Source organism: Teleopsis dalmanni, chromosome 1, assembly GCF_002237135.1.
Source record: "Teleopsis dalmanni isolate 2A chromosome 1, ASM223713v2, whole genome shotgun sequence".
NCBI classification, from domain to species: domain Eukaryota; kingdom Metazoa; phylum Arthropoda; class Insecta; order Diptera; family Diopsidae; genus Teleopsis; species Teleopsis dalmanni.
Genome location: NC_051846.1, coordinates 228911937 through 228936128, shown reverse-complemented (window position 1 = coordinate 228936128; position 24192 = coordinate 228911937). Strand labels below are relative to the sequence as shown.

Below are 24192 nucleotides of genomic sequence, written 5' to 3'. Positions count from 1 at the left end.
AATAATTTTTGAAACTATTGTATGTTTAATCCATCGAGATCGTTTCAGTTTTAGTGAAAAATACTAATCAGTCGTCATCGTGATTACACTGGGGCAAACTGCGTTTACGCTTAAATGACGCTATAGCTTTAAGCATATCACGTGCTCTGGACTTTGAACGACATGGTTGGTCTCCTACTATTACATCTTCGTACATGTTTTCATCCCGAATTGGATTATACGTAGTTGTTGATATGTTGTAAGTTCTTGTAATTTTACTATCTTCATCCAAAGTTACTTCACCTTTACGAATAAGGCTGTAAAATGGTTGTGCGTGTATCTGTTTAAATAAAATAAATCCTTGTTGCATAAAGAAATAAATTAATTATTTATAATAAATTACTGGTGGATGGCAATTTTTGTATATCAGATCTGCCAAAATAAAAGTCTTTATAGCTGCATTGAGTTCAGTATTAAATTGACTGTCATAATATGAAAAAATGCCTCTAACTTTAAAATTAAATCTGAAATAAACATTATTAATTTAAAATAATTTTTTTCTATATGGTTTAGAACTTACGTATCCCTGAAATTAGCACTTCTCTTATATGATTCTATATTATCTTTTTCGACCTGAATTCGTTTGAGGAAGGCTTCTATTAGTGATATCGGCTCCACTTCTGGCAAATTTGGATTTACTTTATAGTTCTCACCTAACGTTACTTTAAAAGACAAGTTATTAAAATCTAACTTTCCCTGCAATGTTTCCACTATAGCTCCGGGGCAGTTTTCATCCTTTATCAATTTCTGTAATTGCATTTTAACTATATGTTGACGTTCTGATAAAGTACAAGATTATTACAATTTAATAATAAAAAATATTTGTTGCAAATTACCTTTCAGTGTTAACTTTTGAAAATATGCAAAAAAATAGAATAAATAAAAAGTTTTTGTTATTAAATTTACTCTTAAAATATTTTATATTTAATAATATTACTATAATAAACTGAATGCGAAAATGTGCCTGTGTGTGTAAAAACAGAATAGGAATCTACATATAGAATTTGTTATTTAATCTATTTTGATTTTTGAAAAAGCGTTCGACTCAATTTCTTGAAGTGTATTTGGATATGCATAACATCGGTATCCCAGAAGAAAGTAAATCTCTCTGATACGCAGCAGCTACAACAGTTCTGAATGTGCAATGATGCATGAAGGTAAAGTGTCGGATATTTTTATTGCAATGTCTGGAGTAAGGCAGGGGTGTATATTGTCACCCGAGCTGTTTTTAATCGCTATCGATGCTGTTCCTAACGAAAATAATAGCCGTGGCATTGTATGGAGTTCTTTAGACCCAAATGACCCACTAGAATCTTTGCATTATGCAGACGATAAATGGGAATTGGCACATCCTTTAACCGATATGTAGCGAAGACTTCAAAATCTGGAAAAAATGCTAATTCTCGAACTTAAAAGCCAAATTGTGGAACAAGTAAATGAATTTCAATACTTGGGAAGTGTAGTAGTTATTGATGGTGGCACTATACATACGAGACATGAGTACAAGAATACGAAAGACGATTGGCGTGTTTACAAAGAGGAACACAAAATGGAGATCTAACTTTTACAGGTTAACAACGAAAGTTAACCTTTTCAAAGCATGTGTTTTATCCGTACTGCTATATGGTTGCGAAACATGGCTCGTAACCGAGATAATTCAAAACAAAGTGCGTGCGTTGGTAACCCGTGCTTAAGGAAAATTTTACGCATCTTTTGCCCACACCGAATTTTAAACCAATAACTGTGGGACAGAACGAATACAAATGACATCAACATGAATATCCGTAAGAGAAAGTTTGGCTGGATTGGTCACACCCTACGAAGTTTGTTTTCAAGCCCTTACGTATAATCCGCAAGGCAGTAGAAGAAGAGGTAGGCCTAAGATTACCTGACGCAGATCAACACTAAACGAAATTGACAGCTAATCTGCACACTTTGGCAGATCATACATCAATATCGTTGAGCTCAGAGAAGTGGTAGTAAAAAGGAAAAGCTGGACGTAATTTGTAGATAGCTTATGCCTAGTATAGAGACAGCTTGGAATCATGTGACGCCATTCTTAATATATATTTAATTAACTTAACTATAGAGACGATTAAAGTAAAGACGAAATTAGAGTATATTAAGGTAGTAAATGATATTAAAGTATATATATAATCATTACTAAGTTGTTTAAACATTGATAATAATAAAATCGCTGTTTCTTAATATGTACCTGTTTATTTTTTATACATGTTTATTATTTTACTTACTTTTTTACAAGCCAAATCCATTTCTTGAGGGCACTAAAACCATTAATAAGATTAGTTAAATTATTTATAATATATAAATATAAATATAAAATTATTTTAGTATCTAAATTATTTAAAACCCTGTATTAAGTAAATTATTGTAATTTTTGGTAAAAATCTAATTAGATACACAAGGTATTCAGGTTCAACATATTTTATGGGCGGATTTTGTTTATAGACACAGATTTTCACAGAAATTGACGTCATAGTCTTTGATTTGGCTGAATGAAATAAAAAGACCCGTAACTTTTTTCTTTTGAAATAATAAGAACCGAATTTTAAAAAAAAATTTTTTGATTTATTTTAAAAGATGGAATTTTGGGATTTTAATTTTGGGCCGTATCTTAAGCCATTTGAATGGTACCGACTTTAAGTTGACATAGTTTTAATAATAATTAATTAAAGAGGCTATAAATTGTTCCACAGGTAAAATTATTTTTATTTTATTTATAATATAAACAGTTAATTTGAAAAAAAAATTTTTTTTACTATATAATGAACTATATAGTTTACTATATAATCAAGAATTATAATACCATCCTGAATTAATTAATAAAAATTAATTAATTAATCAAATTATACATATGTTCTTGTGAAACATATTTCGATAAAAGTATTTATATTTTTATAGTAATTGATAATTTATATTTATTTATATATTTATTATATAAATAATAATTTCATTATAATATATAATATATGTTATTATTTATAATATATATATATTTATTATATTTTTGATTTGAATTTATTAAATTATTTGAAAATAAAACTGAAGCAAAAAAGTCTGGACTATAGAGATAATAATGAAGATTACATTCATACTTCATGGTGTTCAAAATATTGGAATGTTTGGATTATTAAGTATCTTCATTATCGACAGTATACTGCATATAGCGAAATTTCTTTTTATTATGTTCGACAAATCTATTATTTTTAAATCAAATAGCTTATAAAAAAATTATAGCAATAATATTACAGTTACATAAACATTTTTTCCAATTGAAGCATTATTATTGTTAGGGAATGTGGCACTGTGACCGTCGGGTCTATTGTATTCCCAATTGAAATATAAATTAAATTAAAACTTACCTTCTGCTTACAATCAAATTCTAAAGCTTTTTTTGAAGAATTCTTTCCAGCTTGGTTACGTTCTTCTGGAGGCGGTGAACCCTGTAATGTATTTTTATATAAATAAAATGTATATCAAATTTTAATAAATCTAGAATCCGTGTTAGAATAATGTTATAGAATACCACAAATTAAAATGAAAAACATTAATATTTTGTATATAAGAATATATAATATGCATTATAAGAAAAGGCACACTTCACCATAATATTTATAGACCAATTTCGCTGAGAAAAGTAGAGAAATAGAGTTGTTGCGTCTAAAGTGATGACAATATATTTGTGTTACTTATATAGAATCTATACTTTCAATCTATACTTTTTTAATTTTAGAAAATAAGAATTTCATGTTTGCAATAAATTTACTACTAAGGATGGAAGTTTTTGCCTTTGACTTTATTTCAAAAATTCATTCCCCTTTCTTTCAAAAAGAGAGAAAGATTTAGATATATAGAAAGAGATATTACTTTTTTTAAAGTAATATGCGGATAAATATAATTTTTGTATTAACAAATTTTTAATTGACGGTAACAGTTTTGATTATGTAATGTCATGAAGCTAAACTCACCTTTTCACCGCAGCCAGATGGAGAATTCTTTTTCGACGGATTTTCACCACATTTAGATTGCTGTTTCTTGTCATCACATTTTTCAGGTGTAGCCTATCATATGAATAAGTTAAATTATTATTGTTTTATTATAATTGAAATATATATATTTCTTAATTCAGTACCAATTATATTAAAAATTTTTTTATTTGTTCATTTAAAAGCTAAAATTTTTGCTGTCATATGTATTTGTATTATATTTATATTGATAAATTTTCCCATTACTAAAAACTTATTTATGAACTTCATTATTAATTGTACTTAAAGCTAAACTCACCTTTCCACCACAATTAGTTTGTGAGCTCTTTTTCGATGAACTTTCACCACATTTAGATTGCTGTGTTGGATTGCTGGCACTTTTTTCTGGTGTAGACTGTAAAGTAAATAAGTCATATTATCTTTGTTTTATCATAGCTATTAGTTAAAAGATATATATTTCTAAAAGATATAATTATTTCACCCCATCGCAATCAGATGGTGATGTCTTCCAAATGTAAACTTAAACTCACCTTTCCACCACAACCAATTTGAGGACTTTTTTTCGATGGATTAATACTATTGTTTAATTGCTGTTTATTGCCACCACTTTTTTCCGGTGTTGACTGTAATGTGAATAGGACATATTATTCCTGTTTTATTATAGTAAAAAATTAGGATATATATCTACTTAGTTTAGAACAAATTGTTTTAAAAATTATTTCATATGTCGATTGAAATGCAAAAATTATTTTTACACATAACAGAAGTAACTACCTTTGTTTTATTATAGATTTAATTTAAAAAATTCGTGTTTCTGAATTCAGTACCAATTATATTAAAAACAATTCAATTGACTGCAATAGATTATTGACTCAAATGCAGAATTTATTTCTGTTGTATGTATTTATATTCATAAATATTACCTTCCTACCACGATCAGATTTTGAAGTCTTTTCTATATAAAGTTAGACTCACCTTTCCACCACAACCAATTTGAACACTCTTTCTCGGTGAACTCTCACCACAGTTAGATTGCTGTTTATTGCCACATTTGTCTGATGCAGACTGTAATGGATATAAGTTATAAGATCTTTTCATAAATAAATTTAATTTTATTCTGTTCCAACTCGATTGTATTACACATTCTTTTAAATTACTTTAAGCGCGGAAATATTTTAATTATAATTAATTACATTTATAAATAATCAAGTTACCTTTTGATCACAACCAATTTGCACACTTTTTCTTGAGGAATTTGCCAGAGATTGGTGTTGTTTAAACTGCTCAAAGCTATCATCTAAGGACTATAATGTAAATCATAATAAGTTTTTGTATCAAAATCAAAAGTGAGGCTTCAATACGCTGTTAATTATTTATATAAAGAATTAATTTAAATGGAGTTATCCAATGTGTGGGTATAGATGGTAACAGCTTAGCCATTACTTAATGCTTGCCAAGACATTTCAAGGACTCGAGGGTTTGATTATTGCTTAATTAAATACAATTCTTTGAGTAACTTAATAATGAAATTTTCGGTTCGGAAAACATAAATTACAAATCAAAAAAATTTGTAGGAAAACTTTGCTATAACAGTACCATTCTTTTAAGACCACATATTTTCCATATCTATATGTTATATATAATATCAAACACAATAAAATAATTATCATGTGGTTTGTGTAACACATTATTTATAAAAAGTATGGACCTATCACACTCCCAAATTAAAATTAGATAACACAAATGGTCTTTTGACAGTTACTTGTAGATTTTTATTGCTTCAGCTGTGATAATTTTATATAATGATGTATCCAGCAAGTGAAAATTATTTTCTTACATATTAAAGTAAACAAAACTCACCACTTCATCACAACCAATTTGAGGACTTTTTTTCGATGAACTCTCACCACAGTTAGATTGCTGTTTATTGCCACACTTTTCCGATGCAGACTGTTATGAAAAAAAGTTATATCTCTTTGTATTAGAACAATTATAAATAAAAAGATTAATGTTCTTATGACATTTATTTTATTCTGTTTGAGCTCGATTGTATTACACATTCTTTTAAATTTTAAGTGCGGAAATATTTTAATTATAATTAATTACATTCATATATAATTAAGTTACCTTCTGACCACAACCAATTTGTACACTTTTTCTTGAGGAATTTGAAAGATTTTGGTGTTGTTTAAACTGTTCAAAGCTATCATCTAAGGACTATAATGTAAATCATAATAAGTTTTTATATCGAAATCAAAAGTGAGACTTCAAAACGCAGTTAATTATTCATGTAATAAATTAATTTAAATGGAGTTATCCAATGTGCGGCTAGAGATGGTAACAGCTTAGCTATTACTTCATGTTTGCCAAGACATTTCAAGAAGTCGTGGGTTTGATTCTTCTTTAAATAAATACAATTTTTGAGTAACTTAATAATGAAACTTTCAGTTCGGAATTTAGTGTTTAATACACACTATGAAAACGTAAATTACACATCAAAAAAATTTGTAGGGAAAATTAGCTTTAACTGTAGCATTCTTTTAAAACCTCATATCTTTCATATCTATATCTTAAATATAATATCAAAAACAATAAAATAGTTATCATGTGGTTTGTGTAATAAATTTATTATTTATTAAAAGTATAGGCCTATCACACTCCCAAATTTAAATTAGACTACACAAATGGATTTTTGACAGTTACTTTTAGATTTTTATTGCTTCAGCTATGACAATTTTATATAATGATATATCCACCAAATGAAAATAATTTTTTTACATATTAAAGTAAACAAAACTCACCTCTTCATCACAACCAACTTGAGGACTTTTTTTCGATGAACTCTCACCACAGTTAGATTGCTGTTTATTGCCACACTTTTCCGGTATAGACTGTTATGAATAAAAGTTATATCTCTTTGTATTAGAACAATTATAAATGAAAAGAGTAATATTTTTTATGACATATTTATTTTATTCTGTTTCAGCTCGATTGTATTACACATTCTTTTAAATTACTTTAAGCGCGGAAATATTTTAATTATAATTAATTACATATAATTACATATACATATAATATAATTATATATAATAATATATATATAATTATAATTAATATAATTATAATTATATAATTATAATTATAATTAATATAATTATAATTATTAATATAACATATAATTTATATATAATTAAGTTACCTTCTGACCACAACCAATTTGTACACTTTTTCTTGAGGAATTTGCCAGAGATTGGTGTTGTTTAAACTGTTCAAAGCTATCATCTAAGGACTATAATGTAAATCATAATAAGTTTTTGTATCAAAATCAAAAGTGAGGCTTCAATACGCTGTTAATTATTTATATAATGAATTAATTTAAATGGAGTTATCCAATGCGTAGGTATAGATGGTAACAGCTTAGCTATTACTTCATGTTTGCCAAAACATTTCAAGAAGTCGAGGGTTTGATTCTTGTTTAAGTATATACAATTCTTTGAGTAACTTAATAATGAAACTTTCAGTTCGGAATTTAGTGCTTAATACACACTATGAAAACGTAAATTACACATCAAAAAAATTTGTAGGAAAACTTAGCTTTAACAGTACCATTCTTTTAAAACCACATATCTTCCATATCTATATCTTTAATATAATATCAAAAACAACAAAATAGTTATCATGTGGTTTGTGTAACAAATTTATTATTTATAGAAAGTATAGGCCTAGCACACTCCCAAATTTATGTTAGACTACACAAATGGACTTTTGACAGTTACTTTTAGATTTTTATTGCTCCAGCTGTGGCAATTTTGTATAATGATATATCCACCAAATGAAAATTATTTTCTTACATATTAAAGTAAACAAAACTCACCTCTTCATCACAACCAATTTGAGGACTTTTTTTCGATGAACTCTCACCACATTTAGATTGCTGTTTATTGCCACACTTTTCCGATGTAGACTGTTATGAAAAAAAGTTATATCTCTTTGTATTAGAACAATTATAAATGAAAAGATTAATGTTTTTATGACATTTATTTTATTCTGTTTCAGCTCGATTGTATTACACATTCTTTTAAATTACTTTAAGCGCGGAAATATTTTAATTATAATTAATTACATTCATATATAATTAAGTTACCTTCTGACCACAACCAATTTGTACACTTTTTCTTGAGGAATTTGCCAGAGATTGGTGTTGTTTAAACTGCTCAAAGCTATCATCTAAGGACTATAATGTAAATGATAATAACTTTTGAATCAAAATCAAAAGTGAGGCTTCAATACGCTGTTAATTATTTATATAATGAATTAATTTAAATGGAGTTATCCAATGTGTGGGTATAGATGGTAACAGCTTAGCTATTACTTCATGTTTGCCAAGACATTTCAAGGACTCGAGGGTTTGATTATTGCTTAATTAAATACAATTCTCTGAGTAACTTAATAATGAAATTTTCGGTTCGGAAAACATAAATTACAAATCAAAAAAATTTGTAGGAAAACTTTACTATAACAGTACTATTCTTTTAAGACCACATATTTTCCATATCTATATGTTATATATAATATCAAACACAATAAAATAATTATCATGTGGTTTGTGTAATATATTTATTATTTATAGAAAGTATAGGCCTATCACACTCCCAAAATTTAATTTAGACTACACAAATGGACTTTTGACAGTTACTTTTAGATTTTTATTGCTTCAGCTGTGACAATTTTATATAATGATATATCCACCAAATGAAAATTATTTTTTTACATATTAAAGTAAACAAAACTCACCTCTTCATCACAACCAACTTGAGGACTTTTTTTCGATGAACTCTCACCACAGTTAGATTGCTGTTTATTGCCACACTTTTCCGATGTAGACTGTTATGAAAAAAAGTTATATCTCTTTGTATTAGAACAATTATAAATATAAAGATTAATGTTTTTATGACATTTATTTTATTCTGTTTCAGCTCGATTTTATTACACATTCGTTTAAATTTTAAGCGCGGAAATATTTTAATTATAATTAATTACATTTATATATAATTAAATTACCTTCTGACCACAACCAATTTGTACACTTTTTCTTGAGGAATTTGCCAGATTTTGGTGTTGTTTAAACTGTTCAAAGCTATCATCTAAAGACTATAATGTAAATCATAATAAGTTTTTATATCGAAATCAAAAGTGAGACTTCAAAACGTTGTTAATTATTTATATAATAAATTAATTTAAATGGAGTTATCCAATGTGCGGCTACAGATGGTAACATTTCAAGAAGTCGAGGGTTTGATTCTTGTTTAAGTATATACAATTCTTTGAGTAACTTAATAATGAAACTTTCAGTTCGGAATTTAGTGCTTAATACACACTATGAAAACGTAAATTACACATCAAAAAAATTTGTAGGGAAACTTAGCATTAACAGTACCATTCTTTTAAAACCACATATCTTCCATATCTATATCTTAAATATAATATCAAAAATAATAAAATAGTTATCATGTGGTTTGTGTAACAAATTTATTATTTATAGAAAGTATAGGCCTATCACACTCCCAAATTTAAATTAGACTACACAAATGGACTTTTGACAGTTACTTTTAGATTTTTATTGCTTCAGCTGTGACAATTTTATATGTAATGATATATCCACCAAATGAAAATTATTTTCTTACATATTAAAGTAAACAGAACTCACCTCTTCATCACAACCAACTTGAGGACTTTTTTTCGATGAACTCTCTCCACAGTTAGATTGCTGTTTATTGCCACACTTTTCCGATGTAGACTGTTATGAAAAAAAGTTATATCTCTTTGTATTAGAACAATTATAAATGAAAGGAGTAATATTTTTTATGACATATTTATTTTATTCTGTTTCAGCTCGATTGTATTACACATTCTTTTAAATTTTAAGCGCGGAAATATTTTAATTATAATTAATTACATTTATATATAATTAAATTACCTTCTGACCACAACCAATTTGTACACTTTTTCTTGAGGAATTTGCCAGAGATTGGTGTTGTTTAAACTGCTCAAAGCTATCATCTAAGGACTATAATGTAAATGATAATAACTTTTGAATCAAAATCAAAAGTGAGGCTTCAATACGCTGTTAATTATTTATATAATGAATTAATTTAAATGGAGTTATCCAATGTGTGGGTATAGATGGTAACAGCTTAGCTATTACTTCATTAGCTTTAACTGTACCATTCTTTTAAAACCACATATCTTCCATATCTATATCTTAAATATAAAATCAAAAATAATAAAATAGTTATCATGTGGTTTGTGTAACAAATTTATTATTTATAGAAAGTATAGGCCTATCACACTCCCAAATTTAAATTAGACTACACAAATGGATTTTTGACAGTTACTTTTAGATTTTTATTGCTTCAGCTGTGACAATTTTATATGTAATGATATATCCACCAAATGAAAATTATTTTCTTACATATTAAAGTAAACAGAACTCACCTCTTCATCACAACCAACTTGAGGACTTTTTTTCGATGAACTCTCTCCACAGTTAGATTGCTGTTTATTGCCACACTTTTCCGATGTAGACTATTATGAAAAAAAGTTATATCTCTTTGTATTAGAACAATTATAAATGAAAGGAGTAATATTTTTTATGACATATTTATTTTATTCTGTTTGAGCTCGATTGTATTACACATTCTTTTAAATTTTAAGCGCGGAAATATTTTAATTATAATTAATTACATTTATATATAATTAAGTTACCTTCTGACCACAACCAATTTGTACACTTTTTCTTGAGGAATTTGCCAGAGATTGGTGTTGTTTAAACTCTTCAAAGCTATCATCTAAAGACTATAATGCAAATTATTATCAGTTTTTATATAAGAATTACAAGTGAGACTTCATAAAGCTATTAATTATTCATGTAATAAATTAATATAGATAGAGTTATCCAATGTGTGGGTATAGATGGTAACAGCTTAGCTATTACTTCATGTTTGCCACGATATTTGAACTACTCGGGAGAGGAGTCAATATTTTGATGATTATAAGGTACTAGAATATTCCCGAGGTAAGGAATGCCTGTCGTAAGAGGCGACTAAAGTCCTCGCGGCAATCTGACATGATTTGGAATGTGAATGCTAATGAATGATATTAATTTGCTACATCTGACCGGTGGTGTAAATATGGTACCACGGGAATCAAACATTGTCGTGCTGGCTGTGGTTAAAGCCAAAATTATACGGTAAGAATGATTGTATTTTACTTTCATTCGTTTTGGAGTTGCGTTTTTAATCATGCTAAGTAACATTGAATTCTGTTCACGTTACTACAATCTTTTACGTGACTAAGTAATAAATACTTCAGTTTAGAGTTTTGTGGTTAATATACATTATAAAAACGTAAGATTACTCATCAAATATATTTATCGGGAAACAAAGGTAACAAAACTATTCTGCTGAAATCACATATCCTCCATATTCATGTCTTTAATATCAGGTCAAAAAAAATTATTACGTTTTCGATTATTTTTATGTCACATTAGTTCTATTCTGTTCCAGTTCGATTGTATTATATATTGTTATTAATAGCTTTAAGCGTGAAAAAATTTTAAATATATATATTTATATAAAATTAAGTTACCTGTAGATCACATTCAATCTGAACACTTCTTCTTGAGGAATTTAACAGAGATTGGTGTTGTTTAAACTGTTCAAAGCTATCATCTATGGACTATAATTCATAATTATTTTTTATATAAGAATCATAAATGAGACTTCAAAACGCTAGTTATTATTCATGTTAAAAATAAAAATAAATATATAGAGTTATCCACTATGTGGCTACAGATGGCTACAGCTTAGTTATTTTTTCATGTTTGCCAACACATTTACAGTAGTCGAGAGAGGAGTCAGTATTTTAATGATTGTAAGGGGTAATTTTTTTAATCGAGATTCTGTTTTAATGCACTTTTAGTACAATTTTATTTTCGAAAATATCGGGTAAAATATATAACATTCGATATTAATTTATAATACTCTATATGTTTTGCCAGAGTAGCAAGAATACATTGATAATTGCTGTTTTTTAACAACTCTGAATGAAAAAATAGGTTAATTAGGTTGCTAATAAGTTAGGTTGCTGTTTCTTAAACTCAAATTTTTTCAGTGTTGGCTGTAATGTATATAGATATACAATGTCTTAATATATATAGATATAACCCTTTGTAACTGCATTTATATGCATTATTAGATAAAATATATATGTGTGTAATAATGGAGAGTTATTGTCAAGACAATATAAAAAAATTACTGATCAATTACAACAGAATTAATTACTTGCGTAAATTGAACTTACCATCCCAGTACAATCGGCATGTGAAACCCTTTTAGACGTATTTTCTCCAGAGTCGCATTGTTGTTCACAATTATCCTGTTCTGACTGTTATGTGTATATAGTTACATTAGTTATATATATTCTAGTTTTATTTGCATACATTTTAAATAGAATTAATATTAATTAGCACCGATTTAGTTTCAACACTTGTCGAAAAAGTTATAAGTCGACTATAACAGATTAAATTACTTCTGCAGATTAAACTCACCGTTTCATCATAATCAATTTGTGGACGTTTTTCGCATGGATGTTTTCCACATTGGCATTCCTGTTTATAACATTCACATGTTCCCGGCGTAGATTGTGGCTGTAATATTGTGATATATCTTATATTTATATAATAATTATAACTTAAAAGATAAATGAGCATTTTGCGTTAAATTCTTTATAATTCAGTGCAGATTTATTTGAAAATTATTTAACTGTGGTTTATTACATTCTTATGTTTGTTCTGTAGGCTGTTATGTTAGATTATAACTTAATATTAATATTACTGTTAAGAAAAGAACTACATGTAAGAATAATTTTATTATAAATATTTTGTAAAAAACTAAATATTAAATAATATAAAAAAAATTATTTTGAATTATATGCATATATTTATTAATTACCTTTCTGGTAATAGATGAACGATGATGTGCCTAAAATTAAAAATTTCTTGTATTATTATAATAATAAGAAAATCTTGCTTTTTTTAATGATAAATTGTTTATTTACATTGTGCGTCGATATAATTTTTACAGTCGAGATACCTCAATGAAAATAAATATCTCATTTAAATAAGTTTTTAAAATTATGTAAAAATTTTTTTTTATGTTTTTAGCATGTTATGCATATTATTCCCCACAAGTAATAATCTGCTTCTTAATAAATTAACGACTGATATTCTCCCATTATATACAGTTTTCACATTCTGTTAATCAAAGCTTTCTTAATTCGGAGTCCATTTCAAAAATGGCTCCTTAAGAAGTTCTTTTTAGGACTTTTCCTTCTTTCTTTCCTTTTTTTCCCCTTTAGAATTAAGGCAATTTGCCGATTATTGAGAAAAGACTTTACCAAGTTGTGTTAATGTATAATTGGATGTTTTTCTTCCTGTGTAAAAATACGTTGTGATATATATTTTTGTTCTAATATAAGATTCTTACTATTATAATGTTCTCTTTTACGAATGATAGATTACGAATGATAAAAATCTAGATTATGATGGTCTTATAGTGTCAAGCAAACAGTAATAAGAGAAATCTCACTAGGGTAATGAAAGTACAACTGACTGGTTTTCTTATGATCTATAGAAAACATTGTTACCAGAATAGGATTTTTTCAAAATATTTACTATTATAGCTCTCTGCTTTCTGCAGACATTGAGCAGTTACAATAATCATACAGAATCTTCTATTAACAAATTTTAGAGGTAACATAACTGCGTATACTGGATGTAACCTTGGACTTATGTCATCAAATAATGACTGCATCAAATTGCCTAGTATATTGGCTTGTAATTATTATCCAATTTGTTATTATAAATCTTTCTTCATATAATTATTTTGAAAAATAATTTTCACGTGGATATTATTGTTTTAGTGCATATCTTTTAAGTTTTGGTTTGGATTAAGCGTAGATTGTAGGTCGTGGTATATGTACAAAAATAACACATATTTTCTTTACTCGGTAATAAGAACTATTTTTATTAAATTTTTAATTTAGTAATAATGAATTATTCACACATTTTTAAAAAGAAAATGTACTTACTCACATACTACATTATTTGTATAAATAGCACCTATATAATATTACAACCGCATAAATATTATAATGATGTTGAATTTATATAGTAAAATGTTTCGTTTAGATAAGAATTTATTTTAGAAAATTTTACTATTTTTTATTTAATAAATCTGGAATTTATTTTATTAAAAAAAATTTTAAGTATTCTATATACTGAACACTGTGGATACTTTTTATCTAACAAAGTATCGCATAAATTATTTGGAAGTGTGATATAATCTGGATATCTCTATTCTTATTAAAATAAAAATAGATTTTGTCATTGTGTATAGTATGCAGAGCCATGTTATGTAGACAGTTGTGGTTCGATTAAAATTTGGTCACGGTGACGAAGTTTTTTATACCTCGTCATGTTAGTGGAAGCAGTGTTCACTAATTTGTCAAAAATTATTCTTTTTATAAAAACATATTTAAGTTTTTATATGGGTATTTGAGAATATATATACAATTAATATTTACTTTTATATTCAAACACAACTCAATGTTAAGATAATAACATTATGAAAATGAGAATTTCCATTAATATGAATATTAGTGCCCAGATAGAGTGTAAATTTGAGATTAATATTCGTCCTAATTATTCCTTTCTTAAAGTATTATAATTTTTATTATTAAACTCTATAAAAATCCTATAATTTAAAACATGATTAAAACATGATTTAAGTTGCAAAAGTTTTAGGTACTTATACTGCATCGATTGAAAAGTCACAAGATTGACATGTAGATGATGTCTCTATTGAAAAATTGATTTGGGTTTATAGAGAGTGGTTGCCTTCAGAGAATCATCTTTCGAATATCATTGCAGTTCGACATTTAGTTCAGAAAATGAAGGGGTTTTGTAATGCTACTTTTTAGTTATTTTTGAAATCGATGTAAAGAAATTTTGTGTTTTGAATTTTCACTGCTTTTGATTGGGAATAGTTACCGCTAATTACAGTGATAAGTATTATTCAAATTTTACTCAATCAAAAGCAATTGTTGAACATTGCTTGTGAGACTTTAACCCTGGTTGTTTACACACACCCCGCTCTGGTCTCTCAAATGAGACAGTTATATCGAAAAATATCAAAAAAAAAAGCCATAAAATTGTATTGGAAAAGCATAAAAAGAATTTGTAGGAGATAACATGAGAAAGTTGCTTTCGAAATGAATGCCGTGTTAGCTTACAGTTGATCACAATTGTCGGCTGTTCAAATAACTGTTTGGAACTGTTTAAGTGAAATAAATTCGCGAAATTTTATACATTGAAAATGGATGAAACATGGATCCATTACTTTACTTCAAGGTGAAAATAGTAATAAACTGAGTGGAGAGTAACCGTAAAGGTGGAGAGTAAAGGTGTCCAAAGCCAGTTAAAGCGCAACAATTAGCTGATAAAGTACGTAAAGTAATAAAAATCGACGGGCTTGAAAACGGAAAAAGTTTTAATTGCGAATATTATATATTGGACAGTTTGAAGGACGAAATAACTGCTCCAAATGAAGAAAAAAGTATTTTTTTTATTAAGAAAATAAACTATATCAGAACCACATTGCACCAACTTCACCTTTGAATTACTTTTGCATCCACCGTATTTGTCAGATTTGGTTCTCAGTGACTACCATCTGTCAACAGACACTTAAAAAATTGCTTTAAAGCAATATGATATTTGTTTAATAAAGAAGTTCTCGCCGACTGTTAGAGAGAAATTTTTCTTTAAGAGCGGTATCGGAATTATAAAGAAATTTAGAAACGAGTGTATTGCTTCAGATTGAAACTATGTTAAAGAATAAAAACGAATTCTGTCAAACAGTATGTTTTATTGCTTATCCGTGGGTCTCTTCAGTCGATATTTTATATTATATATATTTTATTAGGTGTGCACGATTTATAATTATTTAAATGAAACTAAAAAATATCCAAAAGTTGTATGGAAAATAGGATTTCCGAAAATATAAGAGATTTTACATAAAAGGGATTAGCTTTAAATCATCAAAAATTTTCGAGCTCATTCAAGTTCCATAACATGGTACTTATCAAATTAAAGGATGTTTAATCGATTGATATATGACATAAGCTATTTTACTTAAAGGTATTAATAATTTTTTAAACCATTTTGTACTGATATATATAGAGAAAATAGATCCCCATCTCTCATACGCTTTTACCTCTCCTGGGAACAAGGTAATTACCTCCTGTATCTATGTTAATTTATTAGGAAACATTGTGTATATAATATCTGATATAACAAGTTTATGTATACCTGCTTGTTGTTACCAGCTGGAGCATCGTTCATGTTTCTACCTCTTCGATTTTGTGGGTTCTAAAATTTATTAATTGTTGTGCAGTATTAAAGTTTGGGCTGTCTTAACAATACGTAAATAACTATATATTTGATGTATCATATTTACAAAAACTCTCTGAAATAGAAGATTGAAATAATTAGTAACTTATTAAAAATGTGTTAGAAAATATATTTTTACCGTTGAGGATAAGGCCGAACTAGTGATTAAACTAACTGAAAAAGGTTGATCATCAAATGCTTCTTCATCTTCTTCTTCCTCTCCAGTGCATAGATCTGCACTCTAAAATTTTTTTAATGTTTTGCAAAAAAAAATTTAAAATTGCGTTATTTATTAAACGTTTAATATTTCACATTAAAGTTAAAAAGAAAGACAATTATAGTTATGTCGTATTTCAATTAATACAGTGCTGATAGACCGGTTTTTCGAGAATTTTTCCAACAAAGGAATATTTTTGTAAAAAAAATTATTGCAAAAATGATAGAAAAAAACAGCTATTAAGTTTCAATCGCTTCAAATACATATTACAATTAGAAAATACTACTTGAAGCAGTATAATTATTATTTGACTTTTACCTGGTCTCGCGTAAAAAAGCCGTCTTGTCTGTAACCTTCAAGTATACGATCAATATCTTCCTCCGAAAATGGTAGCTATAAAAAATATTATATTTATTTAACTTAATGAACTGGATTTTTAAGCTTGTTAAATTTTGTTTATTAACCTCTTCATCACAATCCTCAATTGCGAGGTTCTGCATTGGCTCGTCCGAGGCTCCTGCTATAACAATAGCCTAATTTGTATAAAAATAAGTAATAAATTCTTCATTATATAGGACATAGGAGTTAAATATTTGATTACATCGGTAGGTTCCACAAAGGTCATCCCACTGAAATCAGCTGTAGTTTCAAAATCTGCTTTATAAAGAAGTGGATGCCATGTGTGATCTTTCGGGGGACTAAATGACTTAATAAGAATTTATTTATATCGTATATTCGTATAAGTAATTATAAATTTTTTACATACTTGATAAAGTTTTCGATTTAGCTATGTAAAAAAAATGTACAATAATATAATTTTACATATATGTATGTCATATGACTTTACCACTGGGGATAATGTGTTATTATATGTTGTATTCTGATAGTCATTTATTCTGAAACGACTACTCGACTAAAAAATAGAAAATATAATTATTAAAAAAAAATAACAAATGGAATTCTTTTTTAAAAAGCTTTTTTGATTTAAACTAATGGCATTTTCAATTGGTAAGTCTAGGGTAATTTTTTTCAATTGAGATCCTCTTTTAATGTATTTTTATTGCAATTAGCACTCTACATATTTTGTTAGAGTAATAAGATTACCCTGTAAAACAGCTGTTTCATATCATTTGACATATAATGTGTGATTAGATTCGATATATGTGTTTATAAAAAAAAAAACTAACCACTAGTACCATTACAAAAATGTTAGATTATTTTGCAAATGTTCGATTGGGCTACAAAATTTGACAAATCGAGAGTAAATCTAAATTGAATCCAGATTTACCAATCGATAACGCCATAAATTTATTGTATGAATGTTATTTTCATAATTACATTAATTAAGTAAGTTCTGAAATTAATCAGTAGGTAACCTTACTTATTCAATATATATATAACTTTTTAAAAGTGATAATGCTATGTTCATTCACACCTTAAAAATCTTAATTATATTTTCATTTTAGCGGAATTCAATTTTTTTTTCCATATAAAATACAGTTTTAAGGTTAGAATGAAATTGAGGAAAATTGCCTTTATTTCGTTGAAACGAGGGCTTAAATTAGGGGCATTTGAAATGAACCTATGCGTAAGATAAATTTTAATCAAAAGATATAGTTGAGATAACGAAAAAGTGATATTTTTTTAAAATAAATGTCAATGACAGTTGACTTTAATAAAACTAGGAAAATATATTGAAAGTAGTGCAAATATTTTAATTTGAATATAGAGAAAAGACTGTAATTGTTATTAATTTATAATAATAATTCATGTATCTAAAATCCACTATAGCTAATAAAAATACTGAATGCCTTCCTTATAGTTATCATAATCAACTTTTAAAATATCCCAGATACAAACGGTGTTTGGAGCATGTAATTTTTAACATTCGACTTGTAAGCAGAGCCTTAATTTTCTTAATTTAAGACAGTATGAACACTTTCGAAATTAACTTAATTTTTCATTGAGTAAATTAAGTATATTTAGCTGTCTGAACATAGTATAACTTTAAAATGATGAATAATTAAAACGAAACGTCTAATCTTACAATAGCAAACTATTGTAGATTTGGAAGCTAAAAGCGTAACGTCTAAATTTCCAGTACAAGTACCGACCTCTCTAGCGAGATCTTTACAATAACTTTAGCGTATAGCTTGCATATATATATATTTCGTATCTATTATGCATTATTTAGTATACCTAGAAAACACTATTTCGCAACATTATTATATATAATAATATTTTAGTACAAAAAATACTTAATTTATTTACTTAACAAAGTAAATAATGAGAATGCGATCTCTGTTTGATCTGAATTAAAAAACCAAAAGTTTAGATGATTTGGAGTGGTAGACAAAAAAAAAATTGTTTATATAAAAACATTGTTCTTAGGTAATAAGTTTTTGAACTTTTTGAAATGACGTATATTTTAAAAATTTTGATAATTACTGCAATTTGTAATTATTGGGTAGCGCCAAAAATATATATCATATACTTTTAGTGATAAAACAAAAAACTTTTTATTTTGGCAGCGGAGTTTTTTACTCTAATGCCACAATTTTCTTCTATTTTCATAGCAAAATCATTATTCCTTGATTGTAAATTGCTATATGCCAATATTTTATCATTAAAAAATAGGCGTTGGTGCTTTTCATAAGCCTGGTTCTATATCAGTAATACTTTTACAGAGATTGAAACAACAGATAATGAAAGGATTTTGCGATGGTCTTGTAAAATCACATTAATTGCTGATCTTAAAGATTAGTGAAATCATATCAGAGAAAAGTAACTTTAAACACACACACTTCTTCACTTAAAGTGTTCGATCCAAATATATATTCGCACTAGTAGAGCTACTAGATGCTCGAACTTTGCGAAGCACTGAATACTGAATACATACTGAATTAATATATTGTATCAAAGGGTCCTGAATACCTTTAAATATATTATTATTGAAATCTGTTATTTATTTTTTGTATAGAGTTGGAAAATTGTTTAAATATTACCGTATTTTGTTTATAACTAGAGTTTCTACGTTGTGGTGTCTGAAAAAAAAATTATTTAATTATTTTGTAAAAAATAAATATTACAATATTTTTAAAAATTTTTCACAGCAAAAATTTAAATACATAGTATTAGTAGTATTACCATAAGCCCAGTAAAATCATTGTGTGCATTTTGTTTGGACTGAAATGAAATCGTAATTATAACATTGCTTTAAAAATATATATTAATAAGTTTAAAATAATATAAATATAAATATTATTAGGCATATTCTTTTGAAAGCATATTACAAAAGAACAACATAAATTTAGCACTACTTGTGATGGCAACTCTAGAAAAAATGAAAATTTGTTTTGATGCCTGACGGGTTTATATATGCAAAAATAACAACTACTAAATACAAAAAATAACTACACAAAATATGAATAGTTAACAATAACATATGTTAACAGTTAATTGGAAATTTTGTATGTATTTCTAAAATTTATTCACAATAAACCAATTTTTAGTCTTGGCAACCATTTGATTTGAGATGCTTATCAGTCAAGCGGTTTCAAAGAAGTATAATTACAGCAGTGTTGTTGTTTCATATGTTAAAATAAGCGGTTGTTTTTTTACGGCATGCTTACAAAAAAATGTCTGTATACTTTATTATTAGAAATGATTAGTATAAAACTTATAATATTAAAAAAAGATTTAGCATATTCTTATATATCAAATTTTTCGAATATAATTATATTTTATATTTGGTATTTTTACCTTGGTTTCAACAAATTTAGTGCTTTTATTTGGTCGTGACTGAAATGAAATTAATTCATATTACTATCAATACAATTATTTTATGTAATATTATTAAATTTAATTAATTAAATTACATTTAATTTGAATATTATTAATAATATCTAATAATAATGTGAAGGATATTATAAAGTGAAGGAATTTTCAAATTCAAGGATTTGCTGAAGTTAGAATATTTGAATTTGAAAGTTTCCTCCCTATCAAACTATTTTATAATAATAATAACTATTTAATAAAAAATTTAATAAAAATCGCTTAAAATATTATATTTTATTTTTGGTATTGCTATATAATATATAATATATATATATAATATATAATATATATGATATATAATTACCATAGGTTGAGCCATATTTCGATTTGCTAAAATATTTTTACGTTCTTCTGACTAAAATAAAATTTTTATCAGTTTACTAGAAATGTTTTTATTTCATATATCGGGTGTTTTTCTAGCTGTGTGAGAGCTATCGTTAACGATAAATATGGTTTGATACTTGAGAACGTCACTTCTATTCAGTAACATTTAACAATTCATCATGAATCGTTTAACGCTAGAATAACTCTTCCAAATTGTGGAAATTTACTTTGAATTAAATAAATCTGTTCGCCGAGTTCATAGATCACTTCGTCTATTCGTTCACTTCGTAGGACAAAGTGTTCTATGAAGTGCTGTTCGTAGAACACTTCGACCACTAGGCTGGTTTTACATAATCAGTCTATTGATTAAGCAATTTATATAGTTATTGATCGCTTTCGCAACAATTTTACTCTTCTCGATTCAATATCATTAATAATATAAAGAAGTGTGCATACCTAAGAGAATATTGCTGCTGTAGCACGAAATATTCGAAGACAATACATCGAAGACATTTGGTTCGCAACCACATAAGCCATTTAGCGCGTTTAGCAATCGCTTGATTCCGAAATCAATTTGGTAACATCTTTATTTTCGGAAGTGGTCCTCTCGTTCGGGCGCTTTAACGTTTCTCGATTACTTTATATAGGAGTTTTTTAAGTCTCTTGAAATATATGAAGCTAATGTTTATGCCACCATTGTCCCCATACGGCCACATTTTTTGCAAAAAATAGTTAAAAATGACTGATCGCATAGGTCATATAACTCGTAGCCGCCGCGGTCAAACTTCCATGAATTAATCTACCAGATTATAAAAAAATTTTTTTCTACAAATATTTCTGTTTTTTAAGTTCTCATGCAGATAAAAAAAACACCCGATATAAAGTATAATATATTATAAGTATTACCGCATTTTGAACAAGAAAGGTATTCTTACGTAGTCCTGACTAAAAAAAATTATTATAACATTATTATTAATATTATTACTTATTAATAAATATTATAGATATATTATTATTAATATATATATACTATGTGCAATATTAAAATATATTACCTTTTTTTTCATGACTGAGAAATTGCCTTTCTTAGTTTCTGACTGAAATACAATTATGATTATTATGAATTGACGCAATAATCAAATTAATTACAAAATTCATTGCTTTTATTTAATTGTACTAAAATAATATGTATTTTTTTTATAAAATTATTATATTAAAATTACCGGCTTAGACGAAGTGCTTTTGTATGAATGCGGTATAGCCTGAAATAAATTATGATATGAATATTATAATTCAGTGCAAAATGCTTTTTAATTAATTTTTTATAAAATATATATGTTTATGTGAAATAGACAGATTACCGCATTTATTCGAATATCGTTGTCTCTATTTTCTTCTTCCTGTAACTGATAAGATATAATTTTATAGCAATAGTATAAATCAAAGTTTTTTACTATAAATGTATAGCTTAATTGAGCTATAATTAAGCATGAGGAGTTACCAAATAGAAATTTAATATGAATTTTTTTTTAAATTCTATTGTTATTATTCTATTAATATATTACATTTAATATAAATATATTACCATATAGGCTCTGTAATTTTCATAGCTAACTCCTCTAGCTCGACATGGTCTCGAAGATTTATATCCATACGTTAATCCAGTCTGTTAATAAGAAAGTAAATATGTTTTAAATAAACTTAAAATTAATATTTTTTATTTATTTATATTATATTTGTATTAAATTTATATTATATATATAAGTTTCAATAAATAAATTTGATAAGTTTTACTTGTGTGATGTTATTACCTTTTGGGCTGAACCGTTTTGGCATGTTCCTGCTGCTTGTCTCTAATAAATATACATAGATAAATCATCTGTATAATGCAATTAATACTTTTTCTACTACAAATACTTATTACCAATTGATCGCCGTAATTTGTTCTTAAATCCTGATAGGAAGTATACAACCTCAGTGTGGATGGTTTCTTAAAAAATATTTATTAATATAATTGTCTGTTTCTTAACACTCACTAAACAATGGATTATTTAATTTTCCATTTATTATAATACTTTTTAAAAATATAATGAATATAAATTAATAATGATGTTTTTGAATACATATTATTATTGAAATTATTTATTTTATAGTAACAAAAGTTTAATATAAAATACCTGTTTAGTTAGACTTGTGTGCGATTTTGCAAACGTCATTGATGTCTATATAAGTGTTCAAAATTGGATATTAACTTTAGGTTCTTATACTAATAATAATAAACTAATAATTATACGATTTTTTATTTTATAGATATCGAAAACTTTTATATTACCATTTCACAACTCCATTTTTTATTTAAATCTTCAAGTATAGTTGTTGATGATGTACTGTCTTCTGATTCGGACTATATGTATATAATAAGATTTTAGTTATATTTTTATTTATTTATGCTATAAACAAAATATTATTAGTACTTATGTAAAATTCATATATACACAATGTATATAAATAAATGTACTAACGCAAGTGTTACTCAACTATAACCATAATATTTGATTCACATAATCCCTCCAAACTCTTTAAACTATATTTATGAACACTTATTGATAAGAGTTGATTTAATCCTAAGTGCAGAGTAAATCTGGATCATATAACAATGATCACTTTTGCCAACGCTATAAACAATTACCGTTAGCGCAATATTTTTTTAGTATTAAATTAAAAAAAAATTAATTACATTTAATTTAAATTTAGCTTAAATGTGTATTATTTACTAATAACCTAAATAATAATGAGTTTTAAAAATCGCACAGGATAACATTTTTCTTACATCGGATAATAAACTTCGGACCATTTCTATTTTTAAACGCTTTCGAGGGCTTTCTTCATTATTGTTTTCGGGCACCTAAAATGCATTAGAACTTAATAGAAATATGCACAATTATATTAAATGACTACCTCTTGTAAAGTGAATTCATTATTTCGATGCATCTACAATAAAAATAAGTTTTTGTTAGTAAATAATAAATAATAAAGTTCGAACCTTCTAAGTATGACAAGAGATGCCTTCAAAAACTAGAGCCTACAAAAGAAATATTATTTATTATATTTAAACATATCTATTACAATAAATGCATACAAAATATATTCAATTTTATGACGACACTGTTAATAGGAGTCGTCAAAAATCAAATCAACGATTTGATGTGAAGAAACTCAAACTTCCAGCATTTGTGATTATTCTATTCAATAGGTTTACT

General features: G+C 26.6%; 1 protein-coding gene across 10 annotated transcripts; it reads right to left on the bottom strand.

The window, feature by feature from the left end:
• LOC119672566 lies at positions 1–24192 on the bottom strand. 10 transcript variants are annotated; one of them, XM_038083640.1, is made up of 52 exons: positions 24072–24192; positions 23976–24014; positions 23891–23923; positions 23763–23837; positions 23265–23336; positions 23110–23154; positions 22857–22922; positions 22744–22785; positions 22518–22598; positions 22294–22338; positions 22156–22194; positions 21988–22029; positions 21839–21877; positions 20913–20963; positions 20534–20572; positions 19919–19957; positions 19777–19815; positions 17619–17684; positions 17538–17558; positions 17373–17477; positions 17236–17304; positions 17090–17164; positions 16694–16795; positions 16622–16630; positions 16474–16533; positions 13058–13087; positions 12655–12753; positions 12408–12491; positions 11694–11783; positions 10812–10901; positions 10542–10631; positions 10024–10113; positions 9754–9843; positions 9108–9197; positions 8841–8930; positions 8191–8280; positions 7921–8010; positions 7246–7335; positions 6848–6937; positions 6174–6263; positions 5907–5996; positions 5261–5350; positions 5022–5111; positions 4577–4669; positions 4345–4440; positions 4029–4121; positions 3423–3503; positions 2292–2324; positions 876–888; positions 560–818; positions 383–503; positions 2–319 (listed from the first exon to the last, which is right to left on the bottom strand). In XM_038083640.1, exons 3-52 carry the CDS (start codon positions 23921–23923, stop codon positions 68–70), a joined length of 3858 nt encoding a protein of 1285 aa, XP_037939568.1. In that variant the 5' UTR covers positions 23976–24014; positions 24072–24192; the 3' UTR covers positions 2–67. The 10 variants fall into 10 exon arrangements, with proteins under 10 accessions (XP_037939575.1, XP_037939574.1, XP_037939576.1 ...); XM_038083642.1 differs by lacking the exon at positions 4577–4669; XM_038083641.1 differs by lacking the exon at positions 6174–6263.